The sequence below is a fragment of the Pseudomassariella vexata genome, assembly GCF_002105095.1.
Source record: "Pseudomassariella vexata strain CBS 129021 chromosome Unknown BCR38scaffold_13, whole genome shotgun sequence".
NCBI lineage: Eukaryota > Fungi > Ascomycota > Sordariomycetes > Amphisphaeriales > Pseudomassariaceae > Pseudomassariella > Pseudomassariella vexata.
Genome location: NW_024467968.1, coordinates 534,984 through 556,726, shown reverse-complemented (window position 1 = coordinate 556,726; position 21,743 = coordinate 534,984). Strand labels below are relative to the sequence as shown.

General features: G+C 51.0%; 6 protein-coding genes across 6 annotated transcripts; 4 read left to right on the top strand and 2 right to left on the bottom strand.

Moving 5' to 3' along the window:
• Positions 1–2,478: 2,478 nt before the first annotated feature.
• Positions 2,479–4,693, bottom strand: BCR38DRAFT_59954 (uncharacterized protein). Its single transcript, XM_040865512.1, has 4 exons — positions 4,537–4,693; positions 3,562–4,331; positions 3,363–3,502; positions 2,479–3,304 (listed from the first exon to the last, which is right to left on the bottom strand). The coding sequence occupies exons 2-4, from the start codon at positions 4,289–4,291 to the stop codon at positions 2,531–2,533; spliced, it is 1,644 nt and encodes a 547-aa protein (XP_040712172.1). The 5' UTR covers positions 4,292–4,331; positions 4,537–4,693; the 3' UTR covers positions 2,479–2,530.
• A 596-nt stretch (positions 4,694–5,289) lies between these two features.
• Positions 5,290–6,067, top strand: BCR38DRAFT_488620 (ubiquinone biosynthesis protein CAT5; the record flags this gene model as incomplete). The annotated part of the gene is made up of 2 exons (XM_040864299.1): positions 5,290–5,478; positions 5,534–6,067. 2 exons carry the CDS (start codon positions 5,290–5,292, stop codon positions 6,065–6,067), a joined length of 723 nt encoding a protein of 240 aa, XP_040712171.1.
• Positions 6,068–8,283: 2,216 nt separating this feature from the next.
• On the bottom strand, positions 8,284–8,857 carry BCR38DRAFT_412601 (marvel domain-containing protein; the record flags this gene model as incomplete). The annotated part of the gene is made up of 2 exons (XM_040858719.1): positions 8,284–8,481; positions 8,549–8,857. The coding sequence occupies 2 exons, from the start codon at positions 8,855–8,857 to the stop codon at positions 8,284–8,286; spliced, it is 507 nt and encodes a 168-aa protein (XP_040712170.1).
• A 3,538-nt stretch (positions 8,858–12,395) lies between these two features.
• BCR38DRAFT_351286 (uncharacterized protein) lies at positions 12,396–13,142 on the top strand (the record flags this gene model as incomplete). The annotated part of the gene is made up of 3 exons (XM_040856631.1): positions 12,396–12,684; positions 12,737–12,931; positions 12,985–13,142. 3 exons carry the CDS (start codon positions 12,396–12,398, stop codon positions 13,140–13,142), a joined length of 642 nt encoding a protein of 213 aa, XP_040712169.1.
• A 3,607-nt stretch (positions 13,143–16,749) lies between these two features.
• BCR38DRAFT_350895 (uncharacterized protein) lies at positions 16,750–17,046 on the top strand (the record flags this gene model as incomplete). The annotated part of the gene is made up of 1 exon (XM_040856610.1): positions 16,750–17,046. One exon carries the CDS (start codon positions 16,750–16,752, stop codon positions 17,044–17,046), a length of 297 nt encoding a protein of 98 aa, XP_040712168.1.
• A 923-nt stretch (positions 17,047–17,969) lies between these two features.
• Positions 17,970–20,439, top strand: BCR38DRAFT_460276 (peptide N-acetyl-beta-D-glucosaminyl asparaginase amidase A-domain-containing protein; the record flags this gene model as incomplete). Its single annotated transcript, XM_040862394.1, has 6 exons — positions 17,970–18,111; positions 18,196–18,429; positions 18,493–18,605; positions 18,706–18,847; positions 18,893–20,247; positions 20,293–20,439. 6 exons carry the CDS (start codon positions 17,970–17,972, stop codon positions 20,437–20,439), a joined length of 2,133 nt encoding a protein of 710 aa, XP_040712167.1.
• Positions 20,440–21,743: the final 1,304 nt, after the last annotated feature.

Genomic DNA, 21,743 nt, shown 5'->3' with positions numbered 1-21,743 from the left:
GGTAATGGTGACTCTCGTGCTTCCGAGCTCGTAATTCTGCGCTGTGAACCTGATTGATAGAACACTCAGACTGTATGTATGCCATTTAGATCAGCTTGATCTTACTAGAACAGCCAGTTGTTTATTAGCAGCTGAATACGTGCAACTCACATGCTGTAGCTTACGCGACTTGCTCATTAGGAGCGAACATGGTTGTTTTATCGATGTTACGCATCAAAATTGCGGGGACAGGAATTTTGCACTTTATGTTCTCCCATACAATTTGTCATTATTTCCAACCATGAAGAACACAATTATCATCTCTTCCACTATCAGCTCTCAACGATTGTGCTATGTGTTACATATGTTTTTGTTTCCAATTCCATGCACACTATGTCTTGGTGCTTCAAAACAGACTTACTTACAGTAACATACTAACGTGAATAAATCCTGTCTTCACGAGATGATGCCTGTATGAGGATTTCACGAAGCATTGCATTGAGAAGACGCATGTCCCCTGCGGTTACGTGTGCTGTGGGAGTAGCACCCCTGTTACTACCCAATCTGGATGTGCCCGGGTTCCTGATTCGACAACTTCGTTCAGCTGAACTACAATGTCCACAAATGCATCGTCTGAGGCGCAATGGCCTTATTAGCAACCAATCTTGGTGGTAACTTTCGTTCCAGCGTCGCCAATTTCAATAGGAAAGTGACTGAACTGAAGTGGCTAGGAATACTCCAGCATGTGCTACGTAATCTCCCAGTCGTCCTGTTTTTATGCCATTGCAATATGCATGCAGTATTCACATGAGTACCAAAGATGCATGCAGGACTCTTTTTAAGGCAACTGTCGTTCATATCCGTCGATGAGAGTTGGGCACAAATTCTGCAGAGAGTCGCGTAGAAGAGATTGAGCCAAGACGAACATAGATACAGATAAACCCCAACTAACAGCCATGACCCAAATAGAGGCGCTTCATACATACAGTGGGAAGCTGTGGCGTCAGGCATAAAAGGTACGAGGCAGGCAGGCACGGATTGCATTATTTAGGAATGCCTCGCCTCAAGCGGCCTGACCGCACTACTTCCATCCCAGACACGCACCTCGACGTTGGCCCCGATCCCAATCGCGCAAAGCATTCTCCTCCTCACGGACAGTTTATCCTTTATACCTCGCGAAGTGCGGCCGCACGGCCTCCTAGCCACCTGGGGCCTCGGCGAGGGACCATTCTTTGTAGGAGATTATGTAGCATTTGGGTGTGAACCAGGTGGAGAGGATGGTAATCCAAAGGGTTTGGACGGGGCCGCGGGTCGAGGCTTGAGGGGCGCCGGATATGGCCGCCATGAAGGCCCAGTTGAAGGCGGCCGTCGGCCGTTGTTGGGGCTTGGGCACCACGGAAGGACATAGATTTCTCATTTGGTCTCGATGATCGGAGATTTGGGACGTGGCGTAGCGGCATATCCGTAGCGGAGACATGGTACATCAGGGGTAGAATAAAACGTCGCTCGGGTTTGACATTTAGGTCGCTCAGTTGAGGCCGTTCGAATATCCGTTCTGAAATTTCGCGGCTTGACCACACCACAAAGCTGGCCATGTCGGCCCCAGGACGTCCTACAGATCACATGGTGACGGCCGTTTTAGCTTGACCTAGCCAGCTAGTATATTTCATGAACCGAAGGTGAAGAGCGGCTTCGACAATACCAACAACGGTCTGCATAATCTCCGGGCATTACACAGGGGCGCTTCCGGGGGGGGGGGGGGGGGCGGGGGGGTTAATGAAGCAGTTAGGCGGAATCGGGATCGGTTGCCATGCCAGGATCATCCACGTTAGTTGGGCTACCCGACCATGATCGACTCGACGGCCGGTTCGTACAGAGATCTGATGACTTGCGCGGCCCGTTCACCTAATAAGTAACATGATGCTTCAAGTCATGTACTTCCGTTAATCAACATGCAGCAAACTCACCCAAGTAGGCCAAAACTATAAGCCACGCAGGTTTTGTGAACACTATCAGATAGCCGAATTCTCGTTCGGCATCAATCAGCCGACAATGCCGTGCCAGTCATGTGTTAAACGAAGAACTCCGCTTCACGGCTGACCACTTCGGGGATTACTCTGGCTGTCTTGCCGGTGCTGGATCCACAGCCCTAGGGCACCATGCGCCGCCCCAGTTATCACCTCACCCTCCTATGTCTAGTCAGGTACTTGCGTTGCTATGATAGGTCAAGATCGTTCTCAATGGCAATAAAAGCTCAAGGGAAGTACAATTGTCAGTATAAAACGGTAATTTATGGCTCGTGCTTTCCTACATAAAGACGCCAAAGTGGCCTGCGACGGCATTCAGTCGCTCTATACGTCATTCCTCAACTATGAGGCAAATCTGGCTATGGTACGTTTGGTCTCAAGCACAACTCTTATGCGCTACGCTTGCCATACCTCGAATTGAAGACTCTAGGCAAATTGCGAGTACCAGTGACCAGGCAGATTCAACCGCCAGTCTTGAGACCTCTCAGCATGACCCTGGCAGTCGTCCATCTAGTCGATCTTCCTCAGTCGATCTCTACGTCGATATCCAGATCCAACGCTCCGATAATATCATCGTCCATAAGCGGGCGATGGATTTGTGGAATGCCCTTCTTATCAACGCCCGTTGCGTGACTCTTTTCCTGTAGCTTGGCGATGTGAGGGAGTATGATCTTACTAGTCGTTGCCCCCAGCTTTGGTGTGCCATAAGCCGGTGTCGACGCGCCACTATCATTGGCGGGTGTGGATTTACCCTCAGGCGTGGAACTCGGATTATGTACCAACTTGGGCTGCGTGCGTGCCCGTTGTGAAGCCGCATCAACATCTTCGCCACGTGCAATGCGGCCTTGAGCTTCAGAATCGCGAGCCTTTGCCTTCTCCTTTAACTGCGCCTTGCGGACGGCCTCAGCGTTGCGGCGGCGATTCTCTATGTTCAGCTGCGCCAGGCGGTCTTGCTGGGAGAGTGCGGTTCCTGCCACTTTCTTAGCCGGTGTCAGGCTTGTCTTAAAAGCGAGTCTGGGGGTCTCTAGGGTGTCCAGTTGGTCTTGAAGCTCCGAAGCCTTTGTATGGTCGCCACGGCGCTTCGCTTCCTCGATTGAACTGAGCAGACGATTGCGTTCCGTGGGCGCATACTTCTGTTTCAAAGTGCGCTCTCGCTGAAGCTTCTCGTCCAGCTCAGCGTCGGTCCAGGAACGGTTTCTGAGATTGTTGATATCATCAATCTTGGCAACCAGGGCAGGCCTCTTCGGGAGATTTAGACCGTCGGCTTGGAGTGTTGCCTTCAAGCGGTTGAACTCAGCCTGATAGTGATGTGTCAGTGACTTTCCTAGCATATCTCCGCAGTGATGACAAGCATACCTCTGTGAAAGGTGAATCAGAGCAAGCAATGAAGGGCCACTCTCGCTCTGACTTTCCATGCGCAGCAACAACATACTGATCGGTCACGAAGGTCTGACCATTTGCCTTCTCCATAGCATAGGGTTTGCCGGTAGCGAATCCTAGGTGAACCGTTAGCGGAAGAGTTCAGCCGCAAAACAAACGGTGGTGGTCGGCCTACTCTTAATCACTCCAATACGATAGACATTCACTCCGTCGTTAGCTCGCGGATCTGGACCGATGGATATACGAACGTAACACCCAGTGATAGCCGACTCAAAGCCAGGGTAGAAGCAGATCTGAGCAAAACGACTTCGGCTGAGGCGTATTCGTTCTACGTCGCGCAAATCTGCGAATGGTATTTCTCGAATTTCAGGGGTGCGAGATTTGGAGTGCCGGGCTCTCGATTCGCTCCAGTCCACTTCACTGTCGGCGTCACCAGCGCGACCAGGGCTGTCGCGAGACGTTGCGGCATTTCTGTCCTTGTTGCGTTCACGATCCTCGGCCAGGCGTCGCTGACGGTCGTTCTTTTCAGCTCGAGCGCGTTGGAGAGCATCGATACCAGCACTTCTTTCGCCAACCTTAGATCCGCCAACCTTTGTTCTTTGGCGTGATGTTTTGCGCTGCCCATCTTCGAGTTCGGCGTCGTTTGCTTTGCGCTTCTTCTCCTTCTTGTCTGCGCCGTCGCGCGAGCTGACAAGTTGGCGTAACAGGCGGTTTTGGCGCTGGCGCTCTATCTCTTGGACACGTTCAGCAAGAATGGACTCACGCTCAACCTCGCGCATTGCCATAATGTCTTCCTTCTCTTGCTCGCTTGCGAATAGCCCCTCTACGGGATACTTGTTGTCCTCGTCGAACATGGCGCCGCTGGTGCCAGGGGGGGAAGGTGCGTCGGAATCACTTTCGTCCATTGGTGCAGAGTCTTGTGAGGCAGGCGAAGCCGCAGATGACCTGGTGGAAAAGTCGTTGATCAGCATTGTGCAGAAATTGCGGGTGAAAGGAAGTGATGATTTGTTGCCCGGCTGACCAAACTGGCATGTCTGGACTGACGCGTCTAGGCACCAAGAGCTTGGTTGGTCCCGAGGAGCCACTGGAGGCGAGGATAGATGTGGGCAGCTCAGGAACTTAAAGGGGCATAAGCTGGAAAGAGCCTCACTCACGCTTCACCTTCCTCCTCTTCGTCAGAATAGTCTCCCTTTTTCTTGGAACGTTTTGCCGGCGGCGAATCCTTTTTCGGTGTTTTGGAGTCAGGCTCAGCTGAGGCGGACCCTGATCGACTGATGTTCATCTCCTGCTCGGAACCCTCATCCTCAGATTCGTCGCCGCCCACAAGGGCCAAAAGTTCATCGTCAACATCAGCCATTGTGACCCAGGAGTATCTTTTCTAATCTTCAAGTTCTTGTAACGCCTACCGCAAGCTCGCTGGCGCTGGTGATCGGAGTACTACTGTAAGGAGCAATGGTTGCGATATTGCAGTAGTAAGTGAATTGGTTGATGTTGCGGAACGGGATCTAGCAGGATAGATGATGATTTAAATAAAGTCGCTGCCCTCGACGGAGGCTGCTTAAAGAATTACAAGAGAGGAGGCCAAGACGGACAGGTTCGCTCGTAAAGGAGTTGAACTGGAAATGGCAGTAAACACTTCACAGCCTCATTGGAATTCTTGGTCTTAGTCGACGTCCTCATTGGCCCGCGATAGCTGCTGGGGCTCTCGGAGCGGAGCTGGAATTCACCGACCACCCCACTATCGGCGCATCACCCCTGTCACTTACAGTTAAAATGCATCATTGATCAGCCCAGCTTTCGAAGTAGAATCCCAAAAATCAACGTTGTCATACGATTTGCAACTGCCACCAAACAGTCTCTAAAAAATATGTCTCCGTCATTATCACGCAGTATGCCGCGCGCAATGCGCAAGAGTCACCAATCGCCATTGCATGATTTTCTTGTACCAGCCTTGGTCACACCGAGTAGGCGTTTTCTATCAACTACATCCAGGAACAATGCCAACGCGGCTTCTGTCGCAGATGCATCTGCACCCCAGAAACCCAAGCGCAAGCCCCTAACACAGGAGCAGCGCGACTTCCTTTCTTCTGCAGTAGGCCTTGAGCTCTGATGCCATTGCGCCTGTCAGCTACTGACGCGAGCATCAGCTTCGAGTAAACCAAGCCGGTGAGCTGGCAGCCACCCTCATCTACACGGCCCAGACGCCACCACTTGTAAATGCACATCCGCATCTGCGGCCGTTGTTGTCGCATATGTACGATCAAGAAGCCGGACACCTACGGACCTTCAACGCGCTCATAGCAAAACACCGCGTACGCCCAACAGCCCTATACCCGGTTTGGTCCGCGGCGGCAACAGCTCTTGGTTGGGGAACGGCTGTCCTGGGGCGGGAGGCGGCCATGGCATGCACGGAGGCGGTGGAAACAGAGATCGGTGACCATTACAATGAGCAGATCCGAACATTGCTGGAGATGTTTGAGCGATGGGAAGCTGAAGGCTATGAAGTGGGCGACGATTTACGCGACTTAACGAATACCCTGAGACGCATACGAGACGAGGAACTAGAGCACCTGGATCATGCAGTTGAACACGATGCGAAGCAAGCCCGACCATATTGGCTTCTTACGGGAGTTATACGGGCAGGGTGCCGTGGTGCAATTTGGGCCAGCGAGCGAGTGTAAAACAGCCTTGTAAAACAGCCTTTGAGTGCTGGAGGTAGATGGTCATATATTGTAAGTGTATCCTGATTTGCATCGCTGGTACGTGGATGTGGGAAAGTGCAAAGTTCTTGTTAAAGGCCGGGCTGTATACTTAATTGTGTCACAATCGACTCTGAACTTTCTTAACTTGCACAAAAGCCGATATATAATCAGAAGATGCACAACTCATATTGCTCGACCGAGATCGTTCTTCCGCAACGTCAAGCACTGCTGAAAGCTCTCCCTGTGCTTGTAAGTATGCACTACTGCACTTTGCAGACTATCAAAGTGCAAATACTGGTCAGCCGAGGGACACTTGCAAAGCCAGCTCCAGGGTAACCAGGCCGCAACTTAAGTCGACTAATACCTGAGGTCGTTCCATAAGTTGACCACTCTGATCCCCGTCGCGCCGCGGCCCCAATGCTCACTATAGCAAAAGGATAGACTTACAACAAACTAGATATCGGTTTCGAACAGAATACAACTGAAAAATAATCTCTAGAATTCAGAAATACTTTGAAATTACTCATTTGTCAAGCGTAAGAAGAGAATGGGCTGGCTGTGAGCTCTTATATTTGTGTTTCATTAATAACTAAGGGTAATCAATCAGCAGTGATCACCCACGGCATCTTGCCTGCTCAGGTACCAGCATTGACCTCAACTCGGTCGCGCAATCTTCCTTAACTCCCAGCTTCAGGCCAGGAAGCCAACGAAAACAACTGACTGATGTTGAGCAAAGAGGTCCAAAGACTAGACTGTAGATCAACCCCACCGGGGTATCTTGCCACTAGTTAGAAAGTGGCAGCCTCAGATGGTTCATGATCTACCCGAGGCCCAGTCGAGTTGTGCGCCTGCCTGCGCCCTCGCCGCTCGCCGCCTGGACAAGAGGAGTCGAAACCCGGACCGGAGAGGATGAAGACAGTTTATATACCTCAGAGGAGACGCAAGGGCGGTGTGGGTGATTGGCAGTGGCAGAAAACTACGCAGGTGTTTTGCGTTGGATGATGGGGGAAGGGGCAACGTAAGGTTAGGCTTGGGGTTGAGGAAGGAGCCTTGCTGCAGAGCGCTATGCGGCCAAGGCATGGTAATCCGCAGCCGTTTGGTGGAACTTTGGAAGAACGTTCCCTATCCCAAGTCTGGGTGAAGCACGTGTTTTGAACAAGAAGTTGGAAGATTTTATTAGAGCTGTGGGCTCGGAATGGAAGGCATCTTCATATTTCCCATGTGCGATGACATAATATCATGACACAGTGGAAACATATCGAGCAGACACATTCGTTAAGAGCATCGTCGCAACATTCTAGTCGTCTATTCCTGTTCATATCGGATGTCTGTCTCTTTTGCAGGTCTTGCTTTAACCCTTAATAGGGCATTTAAAGTCAGGCAGTAGTAATTCAAATAGTAAGCTGAATGTGATACATCGTGACTTGGAGACCTTCAATGAGATATTAAAATAACAGGTGCTGCGGGTAAAAAACTACCTCAAGTCAGGACCATGCATCCCACACGCTGTTCCGAATATGATTATATCTGATATTTGTGATATTGAAGTTCATGAACGCTAAATAGCTATAGCTCTTCGTTGGTTCATCCATATTTCTACAAAGGGGCAATCTCCTATGCACGGTGGACTGCTTCAAGACCTTGAAATACCGGGTGCGGCCACGTTTAAACGGTAGGCGCTCGGCAAATATGACAGACATTGATTACACGAGGATGGAATATGATCCTGTAGAGTTTGCTACCTGGATGGGCCAGTGCTGAAAGAAATAGCGCCGCTCCTGTGAGTAACCCCTCCCTTAAGGGGAAGCCGACAAGACTTTCATTACTGGGGCTTATAGTTAGGTATAAACGTTGGGCTAAGCCTGTTTACTCCTCATTATTTTAAATACATGGCTAATCCAGACAGATGCGCATAGGCTGCATACCATAAAGCCTTCCTAGTGCCTTTCCAGAGGCTACCGTCATAAGTATCCCTAGAATTCCGCCCGACCCGAACACCGATCCTTTCTCGCATTGTCTTCATCCAGCGGACTGGTGCAGCGTTGCATGACGCAAACCGTTCCGCTCGCTGATCCCATGCTTGAATGTGATATATTCACAATCTCTTCGTTCCTTCATTCCTTCGTTGAGTACACATTAGGTATAATACAAGTTATACCGCGGCCAAGAATAGCTCATATGAAGACCCCGAGACTCTACACGCCGATCTGGGACATACCGGGACCGCTGCGAATTGAGCCACCAGCGGCTCTGAATCTCTTGAAGGCGAAGAAGAGCGTGCCGACGAAGCAGACGAGGAGAAACCATAAGAATGCCGCACTGGCCTGAATCTCGCGGCAGCGTTTCGTGTCGCTGTTAGAGCCGAAAGCAATGTAGTCACTTGCTTTGCCACTCTGGAAAACCCAAATCGTTTAGCAAATATCACCATGCAAACGTACAGGGGAAAGGACGGCAACTTACCAGATTCCCGCAATTCACAGCTGTCAGCTTTGCCGACAGAACGATGGCAGCGATGAAAGTGAAGAGCACCGCTGAGGCATCCAGCGATAGTAGAACGATGGGGATCGCGAGCGCGTTAACGAAGGACGAGATCAGACCAATAAGTGCCGCGATCCAGCATACGACAAGAACGAACATGGTGAAGTTGATGGCCGACTCGGCCGAGCTTTGCGCGTTGACATTGCTTGCGATGACGTTGCCGATGAGGGCGGTGGCGAGGAGCGTCCAGAGGATTTGCACAATGCGCAAGATGTTGTAGACGAATTCCATATTGACAGTCGAGTCACTGGAACTTCTTTGGGATTCGTTGGTACGGTGAAGTGCGCGATAGGTTCAAATGTCGGAGGCGACGAAGCTCTACAACGGTGAAGGTTGGGGTATCTATCGATCGGGAGGGTCTATAGATCGAGACCCCAGAGCAGGCTTGCCTAGTGGGGTTGTTGATCTTTTAGTGTTGATGCAGAATGCGATTGTGAATTGTCGATGCTTTCTTTAGTGACTCGAGAATCTTTGACAAGCCAGATGGAAAGTGTGTTTGTAAGGTGGATGAGCAAGAGTCAATAGTGTAATGTCCTGAGGAGCAGCTCTGATTTGATAGCTGTGTGTAAAGGTGACACCCTGATTCGTCTTTGTTGTTAGCTGAACTTCTTCGTTTCCGTGTCAATCGATGATATTGCTCTCCCCAATCCTGGCAATCGGCAGTTGCGACACGCCTATGACGTAACAGTGGCGTTCCCAGCGCAACCGGCTACCACTCAACTGTCTGTCATGCGATAGCCAGCGGGAAAGGCCGACTGCTTGCAGCTACAATCTCAACTTTCATGTCAAAGTGTCATTAGATCAATCAATTTTATCCACAGCATGCCGCGGAATTACGACAATTCGCACAGACGTCCATAGCTTCAACTGTCGTTCTCTTTGCAAAAAAGGTGTCTTAGCTACTTTGAAGTTGGCTCGTGGTTGACCGGCCCACGCGCGATCGGATCCTTGTCAACAATCGACGCCAATAACGCCAAATCCGGGGGGATGTGCTACGAAAGGTCTCGACTCTGTCCATGATTCGCCAGTAGCACTTTGTCCTGACCCAGCAACGGGATCCATAAAGACCTTGCAGCACCCGTTAGGCCCTGGCAGATGCAAGCTGAATGGCCGTGCAGCCGCGCACTTTCGGTGCTTCCCGTGCATGCTGAGACGCGACGGAGATGGATTCTTGCGCTTCTGAGTCAGTCGACCGGACGACCCGTTTATTCTCTGTAACGCGCGCACCCGTGGCACTCTGAGCTGTGCCTCATAATCGCGGCTCCCGCCGTGATTTCGTAAAAAGTTCGCAGAAGGATGCACCACTGTCTCATCCGTCACGCTGCATGCCGAGGCTGTGCAACAATCCATAGGAAACGAATGCAAGAAACCCCACCGTTGGACGAATCAGATTTATTCCCAATGATGAGTCGGAGTTTGGAAAATAGTCTGTGCCATGACGCGTACTTTTCAGTGGTCGATGTAATGCCCTCTTCGGGCAAGTCCGCCCTTATACTCCATAGGTTGAACTTAGAATATTAGACAGTATTATTGAAGTTTGGTCGCGACGCTTATTATTTCGACGGATAGTAAGCAAGGGACATCTGTCAGCTGTGGAATCACGATTGAGTTTGTCGTTTAATTTTAACCCACACATCCTTCCCCCATCCAGTGAAGGCCGGCCAGATTTGCGAAACTGGATTTGTAGATTATGTCGCTGTGTGCCAACAATGTTCAGATGAAGTGAACCTATCGAGCGCATAACACTGCGCATGCGGCATTCTGCGCATAAGACGGCGACTGCTTACCTGATACTATACCCAAGAATTCACGGATGGTACCGCTCAGGATTTGGGAGCTGGAGTCGATCAAGATCGCCTATCATGGTACATAGTACGCAAGGCTCACCTTCATATTCAATGCGAGTGGTCCGTTAGAAATTTCTTCAGCCCACTGTTATAGGCACCATCAATGCACTTGGACGGCATGAGTCGTAATGGCAACAATAGGCCGCCTGTCAACTACGGTAACTTACGGCGATCAATGTGCTGACGATGCAACGGAACAACTTTGCTACCACGCTCCACTGAGATGGAGGCTAGAGTGGAAAATGGGGTTTGAAGTTTCGGTGGAAGTATTCGGGGGATTCTGCGACGGTTGCGTCAGAGTTGTACGACAGCAGTAAAGGGACGAATATACGAAAACCTTAATTCAACAAGATCCACGCGACTTCGGCTTATGGTCGGTCACAGAAAAGAATCAGGTATCATAGGTCCGTTGTAAAATTAGCCAAGCTGGAAAACTCCGAGGAGCTTCGGTGGTAACACTCTCGCCTGTCTGGTGTCGGGACGGTTTAAGGAGGAGCCAGTATACGCACACGACGCAAGCCGTTTTTTTCTAGAAGTATGCCAAAAGCCTTTGCCCGAGTCGGTTTCAACTGTGTCATCCAACCTCTGATGACTCGTGAGGAACGCTCTCATGAGGTTCTTGGCAATACTCCAGAGTGGAGCCTCGCTGGGTTTCGCGGATTCTCCATTGTCCATAGTACACTAACAAACTCCTCGGCATCCACGTGGTATGGGGTCGCCAAATCACGGACAAGGCCAATCAGCGATGGATTCAGGCGGCATATCAATCATCAATCTAGTAAGGTTTCACCACGTGGTTTCCAAGATCTGCTGGGATTCTATTCTCAGACGACGCGACAGTCTTGTCTTTGTTCGTGGAGAAATTGGGTAAAATTGACACGTGGATAAACGTTCTGGAAATTCCCGAAGCGCATTATGGCATGCTTATGCCCAGAGGTATCTGAATCTGACAAGACGATGCTGCGTTCGGCCCAAGGCGGGGTATGGTCAGATATGGTGTGTTCTCCGCAGCATTGAAACTTGAGCATGTTGACCATATCCGACATTGACAAACTATGTTATGGTCTAAGAAAAGCACATAGGTGAGCTCAATTTCGGTGATCGGAGGATGGTTTTGAGTTACAAGCATTTTGTTGAGTATTGTGAAAAGGATGCCACTTGGTGAATATGCTTGACTCGACGGGTTCGGATAAATCAAGACGTTGATGTGTTCGTCTCATGTTGGGGGGTTGTCAACCTGGTGTCATTGAACCACTGACGACCTGAATTCATGCTGGATTTAGGGATAGACCTCGGAATTACGTGAAGCTGAAATCCCGACACCTCGGGCCTGGGAATACTTTAATCCGTTATTTCTCTTAACGGATTAAGGGAAATGATGGGTGGAGTGTACATGTGAAGGGGAAGCCCCGGCTCGGCGCGCTAAATGTCTGCAAAGTGGCACTATCGTTGCATCACTGTGCAGCTCCACCTGAGCTCCCAAATTTTTTGCAGACAACATCCCATTTACAAAGCGGAAAAGACGACAACGGCGCACGCAACAGCTGATCAAATACGAATGAGGAGCGAGGCAGTACACTCTTGCCGTCTGATCCGGGATTAATAGAGCGTAATTGTGACAGCTGCCTCGCTCGCCGGAGTAGTTCCCGGAACCATCGGCTTTAATATCCGGTTTGGTAGCTCTTCCAGCGTGTCATCCGAACGATCAACCCAACAAATCAAGGTGCCTGTGGGATATTGCTGAGGACAAATCACAACGACCATCGACGATGATGCGCGCGACCATAACGCGGTATTATGCGATGCTGGGGACGCAGGGACCCCAGCTGTGGCTCGCGGCGAGGAATGGTTCGAGGGACGTGTCGAAACGAACTTTCGTGACATTCTCACAAACTCCACTGTCGAGGCTAGGCTCAGTATCCATGAGGCAAAGCATACCGAAGTCACAAGTGCAAAGAACGCGAACCTCCCGCCTACGATCGACTCCGCGCAACTTCCATAACACCTCCAGGTTACGTGATGCGAAGAACGTACCGAGGGAGCCTCTACCAAAAGATACGAAGGCCGCAGAGCCACAGGGTCTGAGTGCTCGTTTAAAAAAGCTGTCTAGAGAATATGGCTGGTCTGCCGTAGGGGTCTACTTGGGCCTGAGTGTTCTGGACTTTCCCTTCTGCTTCTTGTTGGTTCGGATAGTCGGAACGGAAAAGATTGGTATGTCGTGCGGATATAAGCCATAAGCAAAGAGTGATATTGACATACCAAGGCCAACTTGAGCACTTTATTGTCTCGAATGTCAAAAAAGCGATACCGCAGAGCCTCGTGGACAGATGGCACGAATACAAGAGGGCCTTAAAGCAGTCAGAAACGGAGACCTTCGGCAACGATGAGATGAGCGAACATGTCGAGATGGCGGGCTGGGGGGTTGAGGAAGCTGAAGCGCGAAACAAGGCTGAAGCCAGTAAGTTCTGCTTGTCCAGTGCAGTCTGCAACTTTGGACGCTGACAATGACAGGTCTGGGTACGCAGCTCGCGCTGGCCTATGCCATCCATAAGAGTTTCATTTTCGTTCGTGTGCCTCTAACTGCGGCGGTGACACCCAAAGTCGTAAAGGTCCTCCGCTCGTGGGGCTGGAATATCGGCAAGAGGAGGCCAAAGGTTAGCAAGAAGTGAAACCGCCATTGGCAAAGTCAACTTGCAAGACCGCTTCGGATGTACATCTCACCTGGGTTAGTCATCTAGTGGGCACAGCGTCAAGGTTTCGTTTGGAACGGCATCGAAAACTAGAGCTGTAAGATGGGAACTGTAAGAATATGAAAACTCTGCTCATAAAACAAGCAGATATGAATATCTCGCATAAGCCAGCCGGGCCAGACCTATCTCATATGCAAGTTGAAGAAGCTCTGTAGCCAGTAGCTCCCGGGAGCATTGGCCCCCTGACCGGCAGCTTGCAGCCTCGCCAATAGCAGATGGCTACGAACCCTGAAATGGATCATTGCAATATGGCAATAGAGTTCGGAGAACCACGTTTTTTGATGTGTCTCAACACATGCAACAATTCCATTCACTCCAGAAATAGAGCAGTCCGTGAGCAGTGGTGTGTACACAGCCAGGAGATAGACATCGGAAAACCACTCTGCGCGAACCCGGCGTCAAGCTTGATGGCTAGCTAAGCCGGTCTCTACTGAAGCAGGAAACTTCCGCAGACAGAACACGGCATCGTGATATTAACCGGTCGCCTTGTCTGATCGCATAGATCTGCAAATTAGCAGATCGAAGTGTGGAGAGCGCATAGCCGTTTTACCGTTTACCACAAAGAAATAAAAAAAAGTTTGAAACATCCTTTTACTGGTCCACATTCACATTGAAGGCGATCATTTGGAAAGACAGGGGTGACACTGGCAAGTGAGGGCCGACAGGGCAGTGGGGCTTGGCTATAGCCGCGGCAAGTAACGGACATATGCCCTGAAGTAGCAATGAAGATCAACTTCAACCTTTCGGCAAAGTGGATTTGGGGTGGATGGGACTTTTGATGGGACTTTGGCCGGATTTTCCATATTTCATGCTTCGTTGCAAAACTCTAAATTTCGTCCAAGCCTTTTTGCGGCCGCCCGCCCCGTTTTCCTTCTAGAGCGGTTCCATATGGCCTTCTAGAGTTCAGTGATCGGAAGCTACCTCCCGAAGGTGCTCTTTTTGCTGGCGCAGCGTGGCGTTTAGCATTCGGCTTGCGACATCTGCGGCCATGCACGAGATTTGCATACAAACTCAACGGCCATGTTCCCCGTCTGGAACGGATGGGCCTCGGAGCTGTAAACTAGAAGCGGTGTAGACTGTCCGCTGGGCCTGGCATCTCATAATTACATTTCGGACAACGACAACGAGTTGCTCATATTCTTCTTGTCTGTGCGTTGATTGTCCGCCTCACTCCGACAATGAAGCTATCATCACCGTACCAGCATAGTATTCTACTCCGTTAATCAAGGCTTTGCCCAGCTTCTCCTGTCTTATCTGCTTATTACGTAGTCTTGTCCTGATTTATACCTCGTCATCGATGTAACCAGCGCGCCTTGTCGATCCGTCCAACCCATGACTAGCAATCTCAGGTTCTACCGTTTCTATTGCGGCACCAGATCCGCATCAGAATGTCCACTTGCAGATCAACCATTAAGTCAAGTCGCTTCTACTATAGGTGTTGTCGCCTGAAACCGTGTATCAGCACCAAGATTTCACTTCTGCTTCAGCGACAGCATACCCAGCTCCAAAACAAGACGATGTCAAACTTGAGGCTACGGCTGCAGTTGACGTCCTACCATGCAGTACGGCTCTTACATCGTCCAGCCCAAGCTGATGGGTATGGAAGCCACACATGGTGCATTTAGCCTTTCAATATGAAACCCTGCAAACAACTCTGAGTCGTAGTAAGGCAGTACGGTCTGATTGTGGCGGCGAATGTAACTAACCTTTTCCTTATATCGGTACCGTACGCATATGACCCGTATTAGACCCGCGCTGGAGCCGATAGACATCCACTTTGTTACTGTCATTCTGCCAAACTCTACGCCCTATATTACCCCTGTCTCTGAGTTTTCACCTAATATGGGTTTTCAGGCAAGACCGTCACCACAATCCAGAAATGGCGATTCCGCAAGCATGACTCGAAAGAGGCAACGCCGTTCTGACGTGCCGCACCACTCCTCGGTGCGGAGGCAACGCAGCTTCTGTGATGCGAAATGCGAGACGCTGTCATGTTGATGCCAACCTCAACTTGGGTCAAACCTTGATGAGCTGGTACTAATCAAGTTGAGTTAAGCCACACCTCTTAACAAAAATCTCCGGCAATTAATTATCTCCTTCCTAGACCTTGTCAACCTCACCACCTCCTCCTGTCGCAGCATGACACTTCAATGCTGGTAATTCCTCGGAACTGATTGTTGTACGCCGGCTGCGGCTGGCGGAAAGAACCCAGGTGTACCTGGCTCAACGCTCATCCTTCATCGGGCGGCAGATGTCCCTCCGGTTCCGTCCGCATGACGGGACAGCGGGTATGGGCCAGTAAGAAACAAAACGAAAAGTCAAGGCACAGTGGTGACGATAGTACTGACTGACTCGTGGTTTTCGTGTTACGTGACATCATCCGAGCAACTGGGACTGAGACTGTGACTGGTTTGAATCAAAGTAATAGCAATTTCAAAGGACCATAGATTCGGGACATCAAATTCAGGACACGGTGAACTCAATAAAAGCCACCTGAACTGAACAATGCATAGTTGCGGGACGTGGGACTTACCGTTGTCTACGACAAGCCACCCAGCCTGTTTCTGGGTAACATAAACCTCCCACCACCCCCTGATGGCTTCAGCTACTAGTAGAAATATTATGCTTCCCCTAGGCGCCGCCCGCAGAGTTGCGATGCTTTGGGGGGCTAATTAGTTTGCGATACCAACCTCCATGGCGCATTTTAGCAACAAGGCACCTATGTATGCATGCATCCCGAGACGTGCAGAGATGGTGTAAGTACGTACTTGCCTAAGTAGTTTTGGAAATTTGACCAGGATCCTGGGTATGAGTGGACCTGCAGCCTGGGGCGGTCGGGTCACTTGTACCTGCACGAATTAGGAAGTAGGTCCGCTAGTAAGGATCCCCGTCCCGCCTCCAACTGACTTGCAATACTATGCCACGGGACTCTCCTCAGGCTCAGGGACCAGCCAGAAGAGACTTTGGAACGGCTCTGACGGTGGGCGCCTTACGGCACAATACCTTTTAGCACATCATGGTCACTCGTAACAAAAAAGCAAATCCCTTAAGGAGACTTCCGGGATTTGAACGGAATGAAAGCTCCACCCCTGTTCCGCGTCTGCGACTCTGCTGCTCAACCACCACTTACAGCGTATTAATAAAGCCTTGCATCCCGCCTGTCAAACCATCAGCCTCACGGTGTAAGACCCTACATCCAACAAAAAGCAATCAACACTTCACATCACGATCAACTCTTTACATTTGCCTCTTCTACTCGAGAAAAAACAACGTACCGATTCGGGAATCCTTGTCGAAGCCTACTGTTTACTACCTGCGCAATCTGACTTGATCTGTCAACCATCCATCGACACGCACACGCACAATACAATCCTCCCGACTACGCCAACAATACAATAATCGCCGTCCTTCGATCACTCTAATGACCATGTTGCTCGTTAACTCCCAACACCACCCTTCCTACTACTACAACCACCACCGGATGCCCTCCAGTCCGCCAAGTCTTTCCATGATGAATCTACTGAGTATGGGCTCAACTCACCCAGATCCACCCGCTACCCCGCCGCCGTCTGACCTCAACGAGGTGGCACAGGCGCTGGAGATTGCACGAGAGAGCCCTGACGGCGCAAAGGATCCTGTCATTGCCGGCATTTTGGAGGCGGCTTTAATCTCGATTTGGGACAGAGTGATGGCGCAACCCGACTCATACGTCCTGACGCGAGATGAGTTTGCCGTCTTCAATTACTTCCAGCACCGCTTCCAGGGCAACAAGGTCGCCAGAGCCGCGAGGAAACGATACTGGGACAACACCGTTGGACAGTAATCACGGTGCTATGGAGAAACATATTTCCATATACTGTGTTTGGCGGGCCCATCGTGCGGGCAGCGGGCAATCGGACGTCAAGCCACCTAACTTTAGAAATTGAAGCTTACACGGCAAGCCCCCGAGCCTGGTCCGGGTAATCGGCATCGTGGCATTCGGCCTTCACGCCTCGGCTTCGCCCTCTCGGCATTGTTCAATTTTGGTGGACCAGAGAGGTCCCTGGCGGGGGGGGGCTGATATCCCGTTATGCGCGAGGCGACTCGACCCACCCGCTGTTCAGACCGAGTTATTCCCACTGGCAACCACCCCACCCTTGCGACACTGCAAGTCTCCGAAGGCTCCAACCAGTCTCCAACGCCCCAAAAACGGCTTTGCAATCTAGATGCACCCATTTAAACCCATAAGGAAGGCAGGGTTTCCTTTTTTTGGCCCCGGCACGGCGCTTTAGTGTTTGAGATGGCGCGCCTCCCCACAGAGCAGCACAACACAGCGCATGCCGCGCCCGACTTCCAGTGCACTCGGCCCCCCTCCCCAACGTGTACAGTCACTCGACTCAAGCCTTCAATGGAAGGCGCGCGGCACATCCCTACATCTGGATGCAAGCTAGTCACTCATCTCCCCCACCCCCCCACATAATCTTCTCTTGCTGGCGAGATTGCCACAAACATGATCATCTTTCCCTCCGTTCTTACTCTTTTTGTCTTTTAAAACTTGGCATTGGCTTGGTGTTGGTTCAGGGCGGAGTTGGACTCCGCGACCTTTTTACGTGTTCCTGGCCCCTCGTGCCTCCCCAACTCTCGTCTATTTCGAGATCGCGATAGCCCGGACTGGGCCGTGCAGGATCTAATTGGATCCATCACGACTCCTCAGTACTATTTGTGGACAGGATAATAATCCTCCACTGGACGCTATTGAGAACGACCATGTCATCTCGGCATTCCGAGAAGATGAGCCTCATCGCCTCCACTGAGCGCACGGCATATGACATCGGCACTGGGAATAAAGAGCAACAAGCTAAGAGAAAAACGCACCGACTCCATCTGCTGCTCACAGTGGCTCTTGCGGGTCTGTTTTCGCTCTTGCTTCTGCGACTCCGTACTGATCGTCAAGATTCTGCGGCATACTTGTCTCAGTCGACCAAGGCGCTAGTCAGGCACCACACAACGACTACAACTTCAGCACCCGCGCTCTCGGGAACGGTTTTGGGGTGTTTCCAAGTCGCGCAGCCAGTTTTGACTCCGTACGGTCCCAGCTACCGGTCTACAACAACTCGTGATGGATCTACAGAATTGATTGGGGTGTCTAGCTCGTCGGCGATCGAGGCTTGTAGGGTGGTGTTAATGGAGCATACATTTGCATGGAGTTACGGCAGGCCTTTTGTTGGTTCGTTATTAGTAGTGTCACATGAGGTCTTGGGTGGCATGTGATCTCTGACCTCTCATATAGGCTCTTATACCCCTCCTAGCTGTGAATTCAATCGAGTCATCATCAATTTCACCTCCGTGTCTGAAGGACGGCAATTTGACCGTCTCGCCTTGATGTACTTTGGGTCTACAGAAGTCCGTGACATATCCGCTCCAGAGTAGGCATGAGGTTCCCGAAATGGGTTCCAATTTCCTTACATGTCCAATGCCATAGCTGACTCTGGGCCGTATCCAGGTATGGAGAACCAGCACCGCCGAGCCCACACAGCATCCAGGTATCACCTGGACTTACGTGAAAGACATGACGGAGTTCCTGCTCCTCTGGAAGTGGCCGCAGACGCTCATCTTTGATCTCGGCAACCTGATTGATGACAAGTGTAAGTATTTCAACCCCCTTAAACACAGGGAGGATGCCTATGAAGCTAACAACCTTCCCGACACTGGCTCTTTCAACACCACGTTAACGGCGACGTTCTTCAATAGTCCAGTAGAAACCAATCCATTACCGCCGGCTGATCTTATTATACCCATCTCGAAACGGCAAGGGGCCTCGAATGCAAGCAGCGCCTTTTCATTCCCTTCAGACAATGCTACGAATTCCATCAGCTTCCCACACAACGTGAAACGCGCAGTGTTCTCGGTCTCAGCCAACGCTCAATCGACAGATGAATTCTGGTGGAGTAACGTGTTGGAAACTGACGTTTACACGTTTAACCAGACCGTTGGCGAGATGCCCGGCTTGTCTCCTTTTCGCGAGGTCCAGGTTCTCATTGACGGCCAGATTGCCGGTGTGCAGTGGCCTTTCCCCGTAATTTTCACGGGCGGCGTCGTCCCAAGCCTCCATCGACCTATCGTCGGCATCGACGCGTTCGACTTGCGAGAGCATGAGATAGACATCACGCCGTTTCTGACAATACTTTGCGACGGGTCAGACCATACATTTACGATTTTGGTGGCTGGGCTAGCCGACGACGGAAACTCCAGCGCCACGGTAACGAACTCTGTCCCAGACCACTGGATCCTCACGGGAAAGATCTTTCTGTGGCTTGATGACGACGAGAGCGCAATCGCAACCGGCACGCCGCCTGAGGTAGAGTTTGGCGAGCCGGTCATCAAACTTTCCCGGGCGGTCACGCTGAACTCAGCCGGGGACCTCAACGAGACGTTGACTTACCACGTATCGGTGTCGAGGACGGTGTCGGTCAAGGCCACGATCGTAAACTCGCAAAATGAAACCAGGGACGCCGCCTGGTCTCAAACTCTATCGTATTCCAACAATGCGGTCGTGACTGAATTTGGGTTCGACCAGATCAACACCTTCTCGATTAAGGGATCTGATATAGCCAGCACTGGCTCAAGTACCGACTACATGACCCAGTACAGTTACCCATTGTATTGCAACTCCACCTCCGCGATAGCTGGAGGCAACCTTACCATACACGCGCGCCTAACTCAGGGGCTCGATCTCCTGGTGCAAGGCAGCTCCGTCTTCCCATCCGGGCTCGAGGCGTTCGCCGCGAAACCGCAAACTGAGAACAAAATGTTCACGGGAAGTCTTCTCAGCACATCGCGCGATGGCACGGCGTCGTTTTTCCAACCTGGTCGCGGAAAGAAGAGTACCGGCTTCGGATCAACGAATCAGGTATTTCGCTTTGGTGGGTTTATCGGCGAGAATTCCCCGAGGACCGTACCGGATGTCGAGCTTTACTTCCGCAATGTGACGGCTATCAACAGCACCATCGTCAACGACGACGAAATCGTCGCAGGGACACATAGTGTATCAAAATATTATGGCTCGTTCTCTTCTACTGACGGTGACCAGCAGTCGTTTTTGGCTGAGGCACCACGAGCCGCTGGGCCGGGAACGGGAACGGGACCAAGCGTGTTCATGGACAGGGGTAACGGAGATACGAAGCAGAGCATTCTGGCGGCGGCGCATCGTCAACGTCCGGTACTCCTGCAGGACTGAGTGACGGGTGGCTAAGTCAGTCGGCATAACCTTCCTGAACCGGTGGCGTCCGTCGTAACCTACCTTAGTTAGCAGCGTTCCCTTTTAGTGTAGTGAGACCGTGAAGTAAAGCCTGATTGGAAAATTCTTTCCGCCATCTGATGTTCCGAGTTCGCAGTAGTTTGGTAGCGCGAATTGGGCAAGCTCCGACGCGGTCACAGCCACAACTGGACCCCGCTTCTCCATCAGCTTAGTATTGTCCATCTTCAACTTATGTTCGCAAGGTATTGACTATGTGCCGTTCCAGCTCTTGTGGTGAAACGGTCTGAGCGTTTAATTTACCAAGCTTAATCTCCTAGCGAGCGGCACAGAGGCTACACCGCATTGTTGTAATAGACGGAGGCTAAAAAGGTGCTGCCATTCACTATGTTAAGAAGTTCACTCAAGTGTTGGAAAGTTTGTAAAGCGGATACAACTCGATACACTTGAGCGTCCCCGTGTTCTCTCCAGCCAAGTACATCTTGGCTTGGGTATTCGTAAGACGATGACGATTCTGGAGATCCAGCCGAGTTGTTACCCGCCCACAGCTACTTCTGACTCGCGAGTGGTGGACTCGAGCGTGGGTGACTTGATGTCCTACGGGGCGGAAGACCTACTACCTACTGTGATTGGTCGCAAGTGAGAATATGTCAGACGTCCACTGTGATTGGTTCAAAGAAGAGGATATCAGCTCAAAGTCGAAGCCGAAGCCTCAAACCTAAATGCGCGTCATTCTCTTGGCGCGACTCGTGGAAACCAAGCACGACCTAGCGTAGCCCTGGATCCGTTATGGTCTAGGGATGACCTGGCAGGTAGGGATAACTTCGGCAGACGATCTATCCATTAGGCTAGGACGTTGCATTGTGACCCGGGATACATAAAGCTTATATCGACTTGGATTTTGGTTCTTGGCAATCCTATACATAGCTCGTTTCAATGCAGCGAGTATAGAGAAGATCGACTTGTCTCGCTCAAACTCTTTTTGACAGTCCTGTCACATCTATCACGTCGGTCCGTGGGGTAGTAGACCTAGACGTCAATGTGTGCACGCGACCCTCCCGAACTTGGGATGGACCCCTTATTGCTTACAAAAAAATTTAAAAAAAGGATACAAAAAAAACCGAGAAGAAACTACTGCAGCTAGTTGTAGCGTAAACTCAATCTTCCACCCTCAGCAAGCTAAAACCCCCGAAAGTGTGTCAATTCGACCCCAACTGCCACGAGCCTTGGCTTGCCAGCGAAGCTAGGATGAACCATCCCTATGGCTCTGAGCATGGCATGACGAT

What these genes read in the sequence shown, in the direction of transcription:
- BCR38DRAFT_59954 (XM_040865512.1), bottom strand. Translation starts at nt 4,291, where the DNA reads ATGGACGAAAGTGATTCCGACGCACCTTCCCCCCCTGGCACCAGCGGC. An exon ending in TCGTATTGGAGTGATTAAGA is followed by an intron (nt 3,503 to 3,561) that starts GTAGGCCGACCA and finishes CGGTTCACCTAG; the next exon opens with GATTCGCTACCGGCAAACCC. An exon ending in CTGATTCACCTTTCACAGAG is followed by an intron (nt 3,305 to 3,362) that starts GTATGCTTGTCA and finishes CATCACTATCAG; the next exon opens with GCTGAGTTCAACCGCTTGAA.